Source organism: Dunckerocampus dactyliophorus, chromosome 6, assembly GCF_027744805.1.
Source record: "Dunckerocampus dactyliophorus isolate RoL2022-P2 chromosome 6, RoL_Ddac_1.1, whole genome shotgun sequence".
NCBI classification, from domain to species: Eukaryota; Metazoa; Chordata; class Actinopteri; order Syngnathiformes; family Syngnathidae; genus Dunckerocampus; species Dunckerocampus dactyliophorus.
In genome coordinates, this window is record NC_072824.1 from 996704 (window position 1) to 1014801 (window position 18098).

Below are 18098 nucleotides of genomic sequence, written 5' to 3' on the forward strand. Positions count from 1 at the left end.
CCCCCCCCCCCCCCCAAAAAAAAAGTGTATATATATATATATATATACAGTATATATGTATATGTATGTATATATGTATATATATAAAATACATATGAATACAGAACTTTTTTTATATAAAAAAAAAAAACTTGACAGAACATCATTGTGATGATCAAGACTCTTCTGCCTTGTATTTAGCAAACATCAACTGCTTGTATTGTTTATGAATGTGCTCATCTCTGTACATTGTTTGACTTCCTTACTCAATCCGTTCCATAATTTAATTCCACACACGGAAATGCTGTGGCTTTTCAGCCTTGTTCTCGCATATAAATGTTTTAAGTTTAATTTTCCTCTAAGATCATATTTTTTTTCCCTTTATTGAATGCCAAATAACATTTCGCTGAGGGCCCCAGTTGGTCAGGGGCGGCCCTTTTTGCTGGATTCTGTGGATTTGAACAAGTTTGAGCACTGAAATTGCAATCAGTGAGATTTGAGTGCATTGCCAATGAAGGTGATTGAACCCAAATATAGTGTGGAGGTCTGTGGTTGACTTTACCCAATATTAAACATCACAAACAGTATGCTGCCCTCTAGTGGTAGCTGACGGTGAACTTGTACTCATTAATTGACTGGACGTTCACTTCATATCAGGCACGTTCCTTTTTATTGTCAGACACTGAAATGATTGATTTTACTTCCTGTCACGGATGACCTGCGGTGCTGAAACGTGGCCCGTGCCGCCCCCTTGTGGTCTGCAAGTGACATCATCCCCTATCGTGAATAATAAATAGTAATAATAAACAATTTATCTACAAAACATTGTTTCCAAATTAAGTGTATTGATGAATAAACAGCAAATGCCCAACAGGTGTGCAACGTTACAGATTTAACATTTAACATGAAGGACAATTTAACAAGCAAGCAGGACTCCAATGTGTAATATAATTGGATATAACTTGATGAATGCATGCAGGGGATGTGAACCAGCTTCCTTTGGCTTCCTTTCAGCATTCACACAATAACAAGGAAAAACCGCCACTAATGAAAAGGTTTGCCACAACGTGCCAACACTGCCATCTCGTGGTCACAACGAGATACAGCATTTGCAAACAATACAGACTTTATGGCAAAGATGAATAGACAGTTGCTACAGTTGATTCCTTTATTTGAAGAAGAAGAAGCGGAAGAATGAACAGATGAGAAATGCTGCAAAGCTTTGTGATTCGTCGAGAGGTGACGGCGATTGGAGGACTTCCGTCTGTAGTATTCTGATATACCACGTGATGAATGCACACAGGGGATTTCAACCAAGCGCCTTTTGGTTACAAACCACATGCGTCACCAGCCAACCCATGTCCCTGCTGCAGACACAGCAGAATGATTCAGTCATAGAACATGTCAATAAATGATGGTCACCAGCAGAGGGCGCCCTTTAAAATGCCCATTCATTTTCAATGGGAAAGATTTAGCAGAAAATATGAATTTACACTAAATGTGGGAATATTTGGAAAAGTCTGATTTGGTAGCACACTTGTCCCGAGTGAGCTGAACATTTTGATGTTAGATTTGTTTGAATTGGGTGAGAAATGGAGGAGTAGTTAGCTGGCAAAAGAGAGACGGAAGAATAAAGAGAATAAAAATGGAGCACTATTGCATATGTGGGAATGCTTTCACCCTTCACACAATTAAACTATCAACAAAGACAAAAAGCGCCGCACGGTGAACGAGTGGTTAGCATGTTGGCCGCACAGTCGGGAGATGGGAAGATCTGGGTTGGAATCTCCGTTGGGCATCTCTGTGTGGAGTTGGCATGCTCTCCACGTGCGCGCGTGGGTTCTCTGGGTACTTAAAAGACAAGAGTGCAGCCGTAAGAGCCAGCTTTGAGTCAATTCTTACATTTAAGTCAATTATGTTACGTTCCTGTGAGTTAAATTGATAAATTCAAGAGATTCAAGAGAGTTTTATTGTCATGTGCATGGTAAAACAGCAGTTATACTATGCAATGAAAGTCTTATTCTGTTCATTCTCCCAAGAAAAGAAAGAAAACACAAGAAAGAATAAGAACATAAGAAACATAAACACATAAACATAAATACCAATAAATTAAGCAACAAAACAGAAGAGACATTAATACAAATAAATAATACAAACAAATAAAGTGCTATGAGTGTGTGCTTGTGTTGTGTGTGGCGTGTGTGAGTGCTTCGTTGAGAAACCTGATGGCCTGTGGGTAAAATGGGGTATGTAAATGTGGGTAAATGCTGACATTTACAATATTACTGTATTTGCAGGACTTGTTTACATTGATACGTAGATCAATCCCACTGAACTCTATAACTGGAATGGCCCCGTTCGCTTGCTGCGCATTGGAGGCCTGAAGCCACCGGAAGTATAAAAGTCGCCATGTTGTTTCACCCAAAACAAGAAAGCCTCACAACTAACAGGAGTTCGAGATGGCGTCTTGTGCTGCTAATAATTGCACAAATCGTGATACTCGTGAAAATCGCGAGAAGGGACTTACATTTCACAGGTAGGTAAATGCTTATCAATAATAAAAATAGTTAATAAAATAGATACTTTAAATCTGTAAGCATCTTTTCATCTAAGTACAGTCAAACCTGTCTTAGCGGCCACCTTTATAGAAGGGCTACCTGCCTATAGCAGCCACTGAAAAATCCCCCCTAGCAAATTTACATGTTATAGACCCTGTCTATCGCAGTCACCTGTCCAACGCAGCCAGCAGCCACCCATTTTGTCTCCCTTGGTCAATATCTGACTGCATATAGCAGCCAGATTACCCAAGTAGAAGCTTCATGCACAAAAAAGTTTCGTTTTTCAATCAATGAAGCCGTCGTGTGTAGACTTTAATTAGTGAGTCCTAACTCAGTCACAATCATTCACAAGATCCACACAAACTGTCAGTTGTTCCACATAAAAAAGCCGTCTTCTTTTGAGTTTGCTATTTCCTGGTCAAACATGTAACTTTCAGAGCATTTGCACCAAAACATTACCGCAAAGTATGCTGGGAACAGGATGTGCTCCCAGCGACGCTACAATAAAAAAAAAAAAAAACATATGCTAGCATGCATGTGGCAGCGGGAGTAAAACTGAGTTCGGTTGTACTTAATTGAAGTATTTTATCAGTTATCAGTTATTATTAAGCATCTAGCTTCCTTTTAGTAAGTAAAAACCTTGGCTATGACTGCACTACATTGTCATGTAGACCTACAAAGTACACTTGGAAGAACAAGAGGTGAATAAATGTATTGCAACTGATGTGAAACTGATGAGGGGTAGGATTAAATAAGCTTTGCTTCTTCCTACTCCTTTTTGGACATGCAAAATTGTGAATTGTACTATGTGATGTGCTACTGTTTGACTCATATGCATGTTCAGGATGAATTAAAACCATGAACCATGATAATAACAAGTCTAGTAGTGCTGTACAACTTTTATCAGCAGTCCGCAGTGCCATCTACTGGTCAACATTATTATTTTTTTCCTCTACTGGTCAACATTCAAACTGGACGCCAACCTGTCTATAGAGGCCACCTGTCTATAGCGGCCACTTTTGCAAACTCCCTCTAGTGGCCGCTATAGACAAGTTTGACTGTAGTTGTAAATGAGCCCTTATTCTCCTTTAGATTTCCACACTGCAGTGCTCAACTTCTAAAGCAATGGGTAGTAAATATGCGGAGAGACAGGTGGATTCCTGCAGCCAGATCGCAACTCCGGTCAAGTCATTTCACTGAGGAGAACTTCGACAGTACCGGCCACACTGTTAGATTACGACAAAATGCAGTTCCAACAATATTTGACTTTCTTGATCATCTTCTAAAGCAGGGGTAGGGAACCTATGGCTCGGGAGCCAGTTGTGGCTCTTTTGATGACTGCATCTGGCTCTCAGACATTTCTTAACACCATAAAATGTGTTTATTTTAATTTGTTTTCCTGACATTTTAAAGTAAAACATTACAGAAACAGAAACATTACAAAATTCAAAATATGCATTGTAATGCATTTTAACCCATCCATTTTTTTTTCTAGCGCAATGCCAGCTGTCCTTCCCATGTTTTCCGTGTCAGACACCAAAACTTGATTATTATTGGGGTTGTCCCTCCTTTAATCAAACCTTCTTTAATCAAATAGTCAGCTAGCTAATTGTGAAGAGACAACCCTTTTGATGAAAAAGGAAAAGAAAGAAAGATACGGAGTAGGTCACAAAACCATGCAGCACCAGAAGTTGCATTAATGGTAAAAAGTTATTTATTATTGGTTAGCTTCAATATAACAACATTATTACAAAGAATACATTCAGAGACTGATATTCTAAAATTGCTAGTATTCCTTAAATACTGTATACACACATTTGGTTGTATTCGGTGTTAAAAAATATGATATGGCTCTCACGGAAATACATTTTAAAATATGTGGCTTTCATGGCTCTCTTAGCCAAAAAGGTTCCCGACCCCTGTTCTAAAGGTATGCTAGCATTTAACTTTGATACTACGTAGATCCCTATCATAACAAATACCTTGTCAACACTGAAATTAACTTATTATGCATTGTAATTTCACACCATAGAGGTAGGAAAAACTTTAAACTGGAGGGACATTTTGAGATTTGGGTCTAGTAAATTTACTCTGTTTCAATGGAATTTTTTGTTAATTCGTGTTAATTTTTATACCGAACCATAATAAATGTAGTGAATGAAGATACATGTATGTGTATGCGTGTGTACTTTTTTGGGTGAAGCAAGATGGCCGACCAATGGCTTCATGCGGTCAGCAGGGACGCCCCTTCCAGTAGTATAGCGTTCAGTGATCGATCCTAATGAGGAACCAATGTTTGCCAGTGTATGTGTTTCTGTAAGACGTTAATGATTGGTGCACACCAAGACGTCACCAAGCCGAAGAGCAAGTTGCTGCTGTAACTCTCAGAAGACGCTATTGTACTCCTCTCTAATGTAAATGAATCATCTTGAAGGTGTTTAAATACGATGCTGTTCTCAATGAATGTGCTATTGTTAGCCGCTAACGTTAGCCCGCTAGCTGGTCTATGTAGTACAGGGGTGTCCAAACCTTTTCCAGCGAGGGCCACATAGTGAAAAATGAAAGGATGCAACTGTGCTACTTTGATATTTAGTAAACAACACATGTAGATATGCTAGGAAGCTACAGTACATGTAGCACCTGCATTTCACCTTTGGAACATATCTGGAATGGAGGAGAAATGGGGCTGCACGGTGGTCTAGTGGTTAGCATGTTGGCCAACACAGTAACAGCCTGGAGATCGGGAAGACGGTTCGATTCTCCCTTGGGCATTTCTGTGTGGAGTTTGCATGTTCTCTCTGTGTGTGTGTGTGGGTTTTCTCCGGGTATTCCAGTTTCCTCCCACATTCCAAAAACGTGCATGTTAGGTTAATTGGAGACTCTAAATTGCCCATAGGTGTGTGAGTGTTGTTTGTCTATATGTGCCCGGCTGTCGCCCAAAGTCAGCTCCAGCATGCCCCCGCAACCCTAAAGAGGAAGAAGCGGTATAGAAAATGGATGGATGGTAGGAGAAATGCGACTAAAAATCACCTTTTTTCCAAAATAACACCAGTTTATTCTTGGAAAATTAACACTTTTGTTCTTCACTCCATTTCTTAATATTTTGACTTTATTCCCGTAGAATTACAGCACTTTTTACATTTCTAGTGTTTTTTTTAATTTTCCAACTACTATTTAATTTCGGCTTTCCTCTTGTAAATGTTCTTCTTGTAATTCTTACTTTATTCCCATAATATGTTTTATCTTTTAAACAATGTATGTTTTCTTTATTTCAACGTTGTTACTAAAATGATATTTTTCCTCATCTTAGGAAAAGTTATTTCTCATAAAATTGCAACTTTTTTCTCATTAGAAAACTATTTTTTTCTCTTAATATTTTGACTTTACTCTGGTAAAATTTCTGCTGTTGATTTTTAAAAATAATTTTCCAAACAGTTCAACTTTCTTCTTGTATATTTCTTCTCTTGATATTTGGACTTTATTGCCATGTTGTACATTTTCCCCCATCCTAAATTTCCAAATATGACAACTTTCATTGTTCGTTGTTTTTTCTTGAATATTTCAACTTCCTGCTACTAAAATGACATTTTTCCTCCTACTATGACTTTATTCTTGTGAAATGATGTTTTTTTCCTTGCTGGATTACAACTCTTCTCTTCATATTTGGACTTTTGATTGATTTTCCCATTTTTGCTGCTGTTTTTTTATGAAGTTTCCTTGTTAAATGACATTTTTAGACTGTGGTGCGGGCCGCACTTTGGACACCCCTGATGTAGGACATGCAAAGCCATGGTTTGTGTTGTAAATACTGGTTTTCCTATTTCTGCTGGTCCTTCTTACTTGGGCCACTCTTTTTGGAATATTACCCCAATGCCTACCTTTTGGTTCTCTGTCCCGTTCCTCCTGCCACGTCTTCATAAGCCTTTCTTTCCCAAGTGGCTTCATTTCAGCTTGACTCTACTGAATATTCAGCCCTACTTGTGCTGTCTTGGCATATGTACGTGCCAACTCCTTCCCCTCCGCTCCTGGATGTTCTGGCCCCCATAACAGAGTCATTGTTAGCTGCTTTCTTTATCCTACTAATAGTCTGGAGATTTGATGTGAATCAGGGGTCACCAATGTGGTGCCCGCGGGCACCAGGTAGCGCCCCACGACCACATGAGGTGCCCGCAAGCCTGCTTTTCATTCAGGTTTTCAGTTAATAATGAAAGAACACTAGAAAGAAATGCATTGTGAAATACAAAATGTGAGTTGTGGACACCAGCATTTTGTTCATGTTCTGGTGAAACAAGCATATTCGCTTTGTTTGGGTTTAAAATAAGCTCTGAAAATAAATGTTACAAAAATGAGTAGCTCTTGGCCATTTTCATTTTGTAAAAGTAGCTCTCACAAGGAAAAACGTTGCTGACCTCTGGTGTGAATGATTGCATTCATTTCATGTTGACTTGTAATGACGGCATTTCAACACCAGGTGGCGCCGTAGGCGAAGTGACATGAGAAAGCCATTTCCAATTACCGCTCTTCTTCTACTGGTCAGATCAGAACCCATCTGCAGCAATGTCAAAGAAAAGAAAAGTCACAGTGAGTGAGGGTGTTTAACAAAGAAATACTTTTTTACTGAAGTCTGGTCCAAGGCTGTATGTCTTATTTGCCAAGAAACCGAAAAGAATACAACATCAGCCGTCACTTTTCCACCAAGCATGCTCATTACGCCAGCAACCTTTCAACACAAGAACGTGCGTCTACCGCTGACAGGTTGTTGCTAGCATGCAGGCTCAGAAAAACACCTTTATTGGAGCAACTTCCATCCAAGAAGCAAGCACGAAGACAAGCTATTTACTGGCATTCAAACTAGCAAAAGCCAGCACGCCTTCCTCCGAAGGGGAGTTTCTTAAAGAGTGCACGGTAGAGACAGCAAGTATTTTATGTCCAAATTTGAAAAAATTTATCACGCAGGTCAGTGACTCGCCGTATTGAAGTAATTGACGAACACTTAACTAGCAAGATAAACAAACAAGCGGAGTCATTTACATGATATTCTTTGGCACTGGATGAAAGCAATGAGCTTTTCATTTTTATCAGAGGGATTCATGAGAATTTTGAGATAACGGAAGAGTTTTCGGATATGGAATCCCTGAAAGGAAAAACACGGGGAGAGGATTTATTTACCAGCGTGTCAGCAATCATACGGAGGCACAAGTTACCTTGGAGTACGCTTGCCAACGTTACCACACATGGATCGCCAAATGTGACAGGAAAAAAACGTGGGGATGCTCAAGAGAATTCAGGACAGGTGAAAGAGGACAACCCTGACCAGGAGGTCATGTTTCTACACTGCATAATTCACCAGGAAGCGCTGTGTACATCCGTGTTGTAGCTTGACCACGTAGTGAAGCCGGTTGTGAAACTCGTTAACTTTATTCCAGCGAGGGGACTTCACCATCGTCAGATGATTAATTTTCTTGAAGGAACTGGCGCGGATCACACGGACTTAATTTACCATTCTAATGTCCGCTGGTTAAGTTTGGGAAAAGTATGTCAACGTGTGTGGGAGCTCAAACAGGAGATGATTTGGTTTTTGGAGCTACTTGAGAATACTGACACATTTCCTGAGCTGAATGCCACAGTTTGGCTTTGTGATGTAGCTTTTAGTGTGGACGTCCTGGCACACATGAACCAGCTGAATGTGAAGCTACAAGGGAAAAAACAGTTTGTGCATGAAATGCAAGCCAACGTCAGAGCCTTCAAAGCCAAGCTGCTTTCATTTACAGGCAAATGTACACACACACACACACACACACACACACACACACACACACACACACACGCAGAAAAAAAGTCTATATTCTAAACAATTGTTGTTTGAGCCAGGAACAAAAGAAAGAAAGGGGAAAGCGCAGGAACGCACGCGTGTACGCAGTCTCGGAAAAACTGGACAATTAGCAGGAAGCTGAGCAGGAAGCGGGGCGGGAAATAGGCCGTTGGAGCGCTAGCGCCCCCCCATTGCAGTACCTAACCGTGACAGGATAAAACAAAAGATTAAATTTGTCATTTGAAGTACATAAGTGAGGTAATCCTACATATAAAAATGTACATTTTTGTATAAAAACATATAAAAGTGAATAAAAACAAAAGACACATGGTTTTTAGTGTAACCATGTCAAGAAAGCCATGGATATTTTTCTACGTGAGGCCTCGTTTCCTTGCTCCTCATCGTCGTCCTGAATGCGACCAAAGCATGCTTTCTCCATCAGGTGGTGTATTATTGCTTCGGCAGCACCAAGAAGTCTCTCTGTACTTCTAACAAGGCATCCTGGTTCTACACATGACAGCTGCTGAAGTGCGGTTGTCAGGGAAGGACGGAAAACGCTGTCAACTACCCTGCTGTAGTGGTTGATGTAAAAGACACTTCCTCGTTCATGGAGACATGAATGCTGCAACTGGCTTGGATGTTCTATGATGCAGCCGTTGCATTCAGATCGTGCTATTTCCCACGCTACCTGATTCAAACATTTGTTCAGTAAGGTTTGGAAGAGGGTGATGATGTTTGCAGTGAATCTTGTCGCCCTTCCAACGTCTTCAGACGGGGTTACGTCGTCGTGCCGATAAACGGGCACGTAGGTCGATTCATTGTCGGCATAACCCCAAGTTGTGGGGACATTGTCGAGGTTGGTGCATTCAGCCGTCTTATTGTGTGGATCCTTGATGAGTCCTGTATGATTGTAAAGAAAATAATGACATTAGAAATCAAACAAACAACAAGATGAACTGTATTGATGAGAAAGTATGTTTTGCTATGAGTGATGCATCTGTTGTTTAGCAGCAGTCTTACCAATCTGCCCGGCAACACAGGAGTATCAAGCATATTTGAAGATAATGTCAGAGATGAAAAGGAAATCTATATCATACAGTACATATATATCTACACATGATATTCTATATCTAATGAGCACTCTTTAAAAACAAATATTAGTCAATGTTTAGACAATAGTGTTTTACATAAGGTTAAAATACTGTTATAGGACTTTCTTATGATAGGAATGTTCTCAATGATGGATGATGGGTTTGTGGTCATCAGTAAAGGTGAATATTACCTGAAGACTTCTCAAATAAAAAAATCAAATAATGTCTCTGCTTTAGTATTTGAATGCTTACAGTATGCCGGCGATGTGTTTGGAAAATAAATAAATAAATTTAAAAAAGCGTATTGTGCTTACGACCCCTGCTGAGAGAATGGCATGATTATACATGATACAACAAATGGAGCATCCTGTCCTATCAGGCACATACGCATATCTAACTGAAAGAACCTTTAAAATTGCTGCTAGTGATGTATTCGTCAAATGTGTAACTGAAGTAGTACCCCCATACTGCATCATATCAGTACTTCTGTAGGATTTCATACAGAATGCACGGGTAGCATGCATATTGTGTCATTACCACCCCTTGAACGCCATGTTCTAACTGGAATAAAAAGAAAAAATGAAGAAAGAAGTAAAAGAGAGGTCAAAATGAATAGTACACATATGTACTAATTAACTGTGATTAAAAAGGACACAATGAAAATCATCAATAGAACTCATACAAAACATCCTATCTGGACAACTAGACAATGAATAACAATAACAACCTCTAACCAATCTCTCCGGGTGCATTAAAAGGTAGCAGTTTAACTGTGAAAAACTACATTTTGGACAATGCAAAAACACTACATTTGGACAATGCAAGTAAAAAAATTAATATTGAAAGTCATTTTTAAACTGACATGGAATACACGCTGAGATAGGCTGGAAGCGGAGGAGGCGCCGTGGGGGATACTCGCACCAGAGAAATGGGTGGTGAAAGGATATATTTGTCACGATCTATGAGATAGCCCGCGTGACAGTTTAGTGTGTTTACACTTTTATGCCTTAGTTCCTGTTCTATGCTCTTATTTTGGTAGTACTTCCTGTTTTGCCTGGTTTGTGTCCGCCTGCTTTGCTTTCTTCTTTATCTCTTGCACCTGTTGCTAATTTGAGTTGTCCTTCTATTTAGTTCAGGTGTGTGCATCTTTCTTTGTTGTTGCATTGTCGGTGTTTGTGTTCGTGTAAGCCTGACACGCTACTGCAAAGCTTTCTTTACTGAGTTCCTGCCGCTGCGCTGCAGCCATCATTAAAAGATAAGTTTTTCCTGCAACTAGTGCCTACTTTCTGCATACTGGGGTCATCGCCACTATGCCAAAAACAAGACGTGACAGAATGCAACAACCAGAAGAAGATGACCTCGCACAGAGCGATTTCTGGACCTGGCAGATCCTAAAGGCTATGGAAGAGGAGTGCACGATGTTCTCTCCAGAGGAGCTGGAGGACATGGTGTGGGGGCCTGTGAGAAAGGGTGATGGGTTTGTGTTGTTCTGAACATTCATTTCCCAGGATACGAATGTGAGAAAGGGTGATGGGTTTGGGAAGTATCTTGTTATTGTTATCTGCTGACCTTGCCTACCAGGTGCTTGTTATGTACTGAGGAAGACAGGACACTCATATAACCAAACTAGGTTGCCTGGCGCCTGTTTTGTTAAAAACAGTAACTCTGTGTGCGAATGCCTGAGTTTCGGGGCCGGCCACCCCGTTCTCACGCTCGCACGAACAGACTGGCATAAAGAGGGGAGAGCGAAAACACCTAGACGGAGTCTGCTGCGGGTTGTGATTGAACGCCCAGCCGATTGACGCGAACTCTTCCACGGGTGTTGGCTCTCCACCCTGTTGGCGTAGGTAAGAGGCTTTTTCGCTGCAATCATATATCTTGTGTGTTGATGCTTAAATAAATACGCCCTTGTTTAGGCTAAAATACCTTGATGTGTCTGTGTCATTCTGTGTGCCGACTGAACACGATCCTCTAAAAATATTCTAAAACATTTTTGGCGTTGTCGGCAGGATCCACGTTCAGCTGCATGCAGAATGGCTTTGTGCTGTATAAGAAAAGTGAAAAATACAGATGTCCTCACCATGGAGGAAGTGTTGTCAGGGTGGGTAGCCCCTGACGAGGTGAAAGGGATAGGCGCCATCTTACAACGCGGGGGACGCCCTGGGCCGTGGGCTGGCAATATCCCTGTAGCAAGCGCTGAGGTGCTGTTACGAATGTTGAACAAGGTTGAATATAACGAGGAGGCACCCTTGAGGGGAACTCGGGAGAGTTTGTGGATCTGTGCAGAGGCATGGAAGGAGCGTAATCTAGCGGTGGCGAAGGCCAACGCTCAGACGGCGCAACAGACCAAGCAGCTGCAGGATAAGGAAAAAGAGTTAAGGCGAATGCAGTGCATAATGGATAAGACCGTTATGTGCCTGTCGCAATTGATTCGTGCCGCCCGAAATCGTTCATCCCGTAAAGTTGATGCGAAGCAAGTTCGCTCCTTTGTGGCCGGGATGAGTGAAGATTGGGATCCAGAGGGGTGGGATGGGGACATATGGGGAGATGACCCAGACGAGAGGCTGGGACCTCTCCCCGATCCGCCCCCGGTTCGAAGTATTTATCCATCATTAAAGCAATTTAAGAAAATGCAACCTGTTACACGACGACATCAGGTGCAAGGCATAGCAGATATGAGGCAGATGGTGGACGCACAGGGGCAGCCTGTGATAGGAGCAAACGGGCGGCCTGTGATGGAGCCTGTGCTTGAGATGCAGGAACAACGGTTGATTCAGGAGGACTTTACACAAGATGAGGTGACTCTGATTTTGTCGAGATATAAACAAAGACCAGGAGAGGCGTTGGACACGTGGCTGCTGCGTCTGGCTGACGATGGGGCCGATGCTATAGCTGTAGATTCGGGAGATTGTGTCAGGTTTTCTGGAATGTCGTCCGACCCGTCGGTCAATACAGAATACAGAATAGTGGGACGGCTGATAGGGGATGGAGAAAGTTTGCCACTGTGTTTATTGTATGCTATGGCTGCCCATGAAGTGTACCCCACGCCTGGGGACTGGCCGCTGTTGACTGGTACCTGGCATACCTTGCGGGATGCAGCGCAGCAGATGGCGCGGCTATGTTTGAGGGAGTCAGTGTCACGGGATTCAGACCATTTTATTAATGACAAGGAAGTGTCTAAGCGGGTTTGGGACGCTATCATACGTGATTCGCCACCGCAATATAGATCCGCGGTGTTAACAGTGTTGCTAGGAGCACAAGACTTGACGTGTGCTGCTGTGCGAATGAGGTTGATGGAGTTAGCAGGACTTGGGGATTGGGGTATGACGGCTTCTGAGCCAAGTAAGCTCCCCCAAACCCGAGAAGAGCGTAAGCCTTTCGTGAAGAAGAGTGGTAGCGGAGCTACCAGGACTGAGATGTGGAAGGCTTTGATTAAAGCGGGAGTACCAGCAGAGGAAATAGATGGCATCCCAACGAATGCGTTAATGGAGAAGTGTAGGCAGAAGGGCATACAAGTGAGGTGTAATATGGCTCCGAGGGTGGATCTGGGTGTGGCAGACTTGGTCGCTATGCTGAAGGAAGTGGTCAGGCCACCTCCTACAGCGCCACCCCGTTCAAGAGTGGAAGATCAGTCTGATGATGATTCCTCAGACTTGGGAGAGGAAGAAAGGTATGTTGCTGCCGTGAGCAGAAAGCAGACCAAGAAACAGAGGAAGAAGGAGAAAAGAGATAGGCGAAGGCGTGACAGGGAGGATGAATAGGATGAAGGCCAAGCCCAAGTCCTTAAGACTACCTGGTCCGCCACGGATATACGGCCTCATGTAGAATTAGAAATTTATTGGAAGAAATCTGTACAAAAGGTAACAGCGTTGGTGGACACAGGGGCTGAGGCCTCGTTGATTAGTGGAAATCCGGACAAAATTAAAGGAAAAATCGTGCCCCTAACGGGAATTGGGGGACAAGTAGTGTACGGGAAAAGTATAACACTACCACCAAAAATCGGACAAACGCCCATTAAAAAGTATACCGTTGTAGTCACTCCCATAAAGGAGTGGATAGTGGGAATGGACATTTTGACAGGAATGACTTTGCATTTAAGACACGGGAAGTTTATGTTTGGAGATCTTAGGAAAATAAAGTCTGTTTTGGTGGGAAAAGTGCACATGGCACCATTCCCCATACTGTACCTGAAGCGACGACGTTAATCTCCATGAAACAATATAGAATCCGTGGGGGTCAGGAGGAGATTACTAAAACAATAAAAGATAAGGAGAAATTGGGGTAATTTGTAGATTATGGGGGGAACAACCCGTGGTTGTACAAAAAGATGACAAAATTGCACAGTTAATAATTAAACCATGCAATATGACCTCAGTACAGGAGATTACTCCACCTGAGGTTGTTACTTTTAGAAGTACTAGAGGTTTTGGTTCAACAGATAAGGTGGGAGCTAAAGTGTGGGTGAAGCAGCGGGATGGTCCTCCACAACCCGCTGAAATTATAGCACAGGGAAATGATGCTACCGTGAGTGTCATGTATTCAGGACAGGAGAAATGGGTCAATGTACCTGTGTCAAAATGTTACTTAAGGTAAGATTAGAAAGTGTAGGATGCTATGTCCAACTGTGCTTCTTTGTGCAGGTAAATGATCAACTGGAAACGCTTTACTGGAGTGCCAAGGAGGGCTCGACATCGACAAGATGGCTGGGGACCGCGGACCTGGTGGTGCCGGCTCTTTGGTCATGCGCCTCCTTGCTCTTGGTGTCATGGTGGCCCACTCTTGGGGAACAACCCAAGAAACGACACGGAACGAGTGCAGGACCACGTGAGCTGTCCGGCAGGTCAAGCATGTCTGATGGCCAACATCACCAGTGACTGTAACATCTACGTCTGTTACACATGCCTGGCACAAACTCTTCACGTCCGAATGGCCCAAGCTACTCAGAGGACTGTGGTGTCATGGACAATCAAGTTTCCAAATCTCCCAACATGTCATCGACGACGTCGAGAGTGGTATGACACGCTGCTTGGAGGGACTGGAACGGTGTTGGGGGTGTCCAACACCATCGACGGGGAGGTCACGCGTACAGTGCTGTCGACCACTGGACAGTATACATCACGGGCGTTACACCAAGTTGGGGAGTGGTTACCTAACGGGATAGGTACACAATTAGTAATGTCAATTTATGGACGCATCAGTACAATTGGCAATTGACTGTTTAACGAAACCTATCGCTCCTTAATGAATCTGACCCAAATTGCCAATTGGACTGCTTGTAATATGCAAATGTTACATGCACGCATTCAGAAGGAAAGGTTTATAACTGGAGTTTATACAGGGAATTATCATCAGTGGAGAAATACTTGGAGAAATGCTTGTAATATGCAAATGTTACATGCACGCATTCAGAAGGAAAGGTTTATAACTGGAGTTTATACAGGGAATTATCATCAGTGGAGAAATACTTGGAATATTAGTCAAAAACTATGGCTCCAACTATTTCCGGAACAAACTGTTTGCAATAACACCCAATGCAAAGGTTATTGGTATCACTACAATGTAACTCAAGTGAAAACTGTATGCCGATATGAAGTACTTCCGGTAATACATGGATATCATTATCTGCATGTGAGTGGAGAGTGGTTTGAAGCCGCAACAAATACGACTTATGACACTGATTTATGTGATAAAACTGATCAAGGGATGGTATGTACTTTACAGATGGGTCACGCTAATCCATGTTTGAGTGATAGTCAGGTAACATTATGTGATTGGAGTGTTGAGCTACCATGAGACAACACCCACAGTTACCTTCAGCTCCATTCGTTGGCTGTCTTAATGATGTACACCTGTGGCATTGGAATAATCAAACGTATTATCTCATCAATTACTCCCAGGAGTCCAGATTGTCAGCGGTGCAGTGGGAGGTTTTGCGCCACCCCTGGACTGTGTCTCTGGACCGGTTCAAATGCGCATTGGACCGGTCCACAGAATTGAAGGATCTGATACAAAGACATAGGTACAATGTCACGCGGTTGTGGGTGTCCACATTAATAGCCGGGGATGAAGTGAAACATGTAGCGAGGCTAGTGCAGCAGAGTTCCGCCCATCATTGGTGGGATATTTTATCTGGAATGTCTGTAACTGCCAGGAAAACCATACTGCCACCCTTGTTTATTTTGGCGGGATGCTTAATTATATTAACCTTATGTAACGTATTCACTTGCTTGTATGTTAGACGAGCTAAAAGACAGCTTGAGAGAATAATTTTTAATCAGTGGTAGTATTATGCGAATTGCTGTGTGTGAAAGCGATGCCCCTTTTGGGCTTACCAAAATTGAGGTAATTGTGGAAAGCGGGGGACCGGATATTTGTGTTTGGAATTTTCATGTTGCGGGGAATATGATGTGGGGTGAATTTGTCTGTGACACACGGGCGGATTTACTTGAGAGGGTGCAACACGATCTGGTTAATTGGAATAATTGGGAGGGGAACATGATGAATAATGCTATGTTATGGACGGTGGAAGATTTTATGAATTGAGGAAAATGATTATCAGAACATCAAGAGTGGAATGTGAGAAAGGGTGATGGGTTTGTGTTGTTCTGAACATTCATTTCCCAGGATACGAATGTGAGAAAGGATGATGGGTTTGGGAAGTATCTTGTTATTGTTATCTGCTGACCTTGCCTACCAGGTGCTTGTTATGTACTGAGGAAGACAGAACACTCATATAACCAAACTAGGTTGCCTGGCGCCTGTTTTGTTAAAAACAGTAACTCTGTGTGCGAATGCCTGAGTTTCGGGGCCGGCCACCCCGTTCTCACGCTCGCACGAACAGACTGGCATAAAGAGGGGAGAGCGAAAACACCTAGACGGAGTCTGCTGCGGGTTGTGATCGAACGCCCAGCCGATTGATGCGAACTCTTCCACGGGTGTTGGCTCTCCACCCTGTTGGCGTAGGTAAGAGGCTTTTTCGCTGCAATCATATATCTTGTGTGTTGATGCTTAAATAAATGCGCCCTTGTTTAGGCTAAAATACCTTGATGTGTCTGTGTCATTCTGTGTGCCGACTGAACACGATCCTCTAAAAATATTCTAAAACAGGGCCGGATGGCACGCTTATTCCTATGGCGTGGGTGTACCCGGGAAGCTTCAGTCCCTCCCGGTGCCTGTGCTGTGTTGCTTGAAGTCACAGACTCCCCCAGAAGCCACACCTGGCTGCCTCAAATCTCATAACCCCCCCGTGCCCACCCCACGGCATTTCAAGCCTGTTCCAAGACCACGCCTGAGGCCACCTGCAATTCCGTTCGGGAGGTCAGAGCAGGTGGAACTCCTGACCCACCTCCAAGCCCCCCTTCCCTGGTTCCGCCGATGGCAGGGAAGGGAGTCTGGGATTTGCCTTCGGAAAGGGGGCTAGTACTACCAGCTGTGCGTTGGACGCACATTCCGTCCCGCTTGTGGACGAGGGGGATGGTGCCATTAGTTCTGCGTCTGAGGAACTCCAGTACGCTCCCGCACTTGCTAGTCAAGACGCACAGCTCACTCCTTCGTCTGCTAGCCAAGACACACAGCTAGCTCCTGCCGCTGCAAGCCAAGACACACTTCTCGCCCCTGTTCTGCAACACTGGACGCAGGGCCCATTTCTCCGCATTCAAGCTTGAACGCAAAGATCATTCTTTTTCCACCTTCAAGTCAAGATGCAGGGCTGTCTGCGTTGAGAAAAGACTCTCAGCCCACTCGTTCGTCTGCTAGCCAAGACGCACAACTCGCTCCTGCTGCTGCTAGCCAAGACACACTGCTCGTTCCTGCTCCTGCAAGACTAAATGCAGGGCCTACTTCCCCGCATGCAAGCTTGAAAGCAAAGATCATTCTTCCACCTGTAAGTCAAGATGCGGAGCTCACTGCATCAGGAAAAGACTCACAGCTTGTTCCTCCTGCTAGCCAAAACGCACAGCTCAGTCCTCTACCTGGAAGTCAGGTTGCAGGGCTTGTCGCAGAAAGCCAAGAACAGCAGCCCGCTTCGCCTGCTCCTCCTTCTTCGAGTCCAGAGGATGAGACTCCTGCTTATGTTCCCCTTTCAGTTCCTGTCTCCACACGTCAGCCGCCTTCGCCTGTAGTTCCCGTCCTGGCGTCTTCAACACGCCACCGTGCCCCAACTCTCGTTCCTATTCTGGCATCTCCCACACGCCAGTCGTCCTCTGCTGAAATCCCTTCCACAGCTCAGCTCTCCTGCCAGCTCCGCCAGGCTCACCATCCTGGCCGTCCGACAATATTGGTCTTATATTAGTATGCTAATGGAAGTGATAGCATTTATACTGTATGTAGTATGTAGTGATAATAAATGTAATATTGGTCATATGTAAACAGTATATGTGTGTCTTTCTGTTAGCCAACATACAGTATGTAAAGTATTTGCATCCACTGTAGGGGGAGGAATTGGCCCTGTAATGTCAAATGTATGCATCAGGACAATCAGGTTTGCTAATGACCAACATTCACACTTTTCAATCAAGACACTCCTTTGTAGGAAAGGCTTTCAGAAGGACACATACCTAACAAAGTCACTATCTATCGTTTTAGATCAACTTTATATGTTCTAGACTTTTTATTTTTTATTAACAGAGCCCAAATGGTTGCGAGTCTACCTTCCTTTAG

At 43.2% G+C, this 18098-nt stretch overlaps 2 protein-coding genes across 3 annotated transcripts in view; one reads left to right on the plus strand and one right to left on the minus strand.

Moving 5' to 3' along the window:
• On the plus strand, nucleotides 1–16468 carry LOC129183309 (Friend virus susceptibility protein 1-like). The gene is made up of 2 exons (XM_054780412.1): nucleotides 1–14755; nucleotides 14858–16468. Exon 1 carries the CDS (start codon nucleotides 11474–11476, stop codon nucleotides 13199–13201), a length of 1728 nt encoding a protein of 575 aa, XP_054636387.1. The 5' UTR covers nucleotides 1–11473; the 3' UTR covers nucleotides 13202–14755; nucleotides 14858–16468.
• Nucleotides 2073–18098, minus strand: part of LOC129183308 (gastrula zinc finger protein XlCGF57.1-like) — a 78882-nt gene continuing 62856 nt past the window's right edge. Inside the window, exons 4-5 of one of the 2 annotated variants that reach the window (XR_008570772.1) lie at nucleotides 8446–9249; nucleotides 2073–7086 (exon numbers count right to left, since the gene is read on the minus strand). Coding sequence is in view for 1 of the 2 variants with exons in the window: in XM_054780411.1 (XP_054636386.1) it covers nucleotides 8684–9249 (566 nt within the window). In the remaining variant the exon portion in view is untranslated. Of the gene's footprint in view, nucleotides 7087–7346; nucleotides 9250–18098 lie in introns of those variants that run through there. The other variant, XM_054780411.1, reaches the window with a different exon arrangement.

What these genes read in the sequence shown, in the direction of transcription:
- LOC129183309 (XM_054780412.1), top strand. Translation starts at nt 11,474, where the DNA reads ATGGCTTTGTGCTGTATAAGAAAAGTGAAAAATACAGATGTCCTCACC.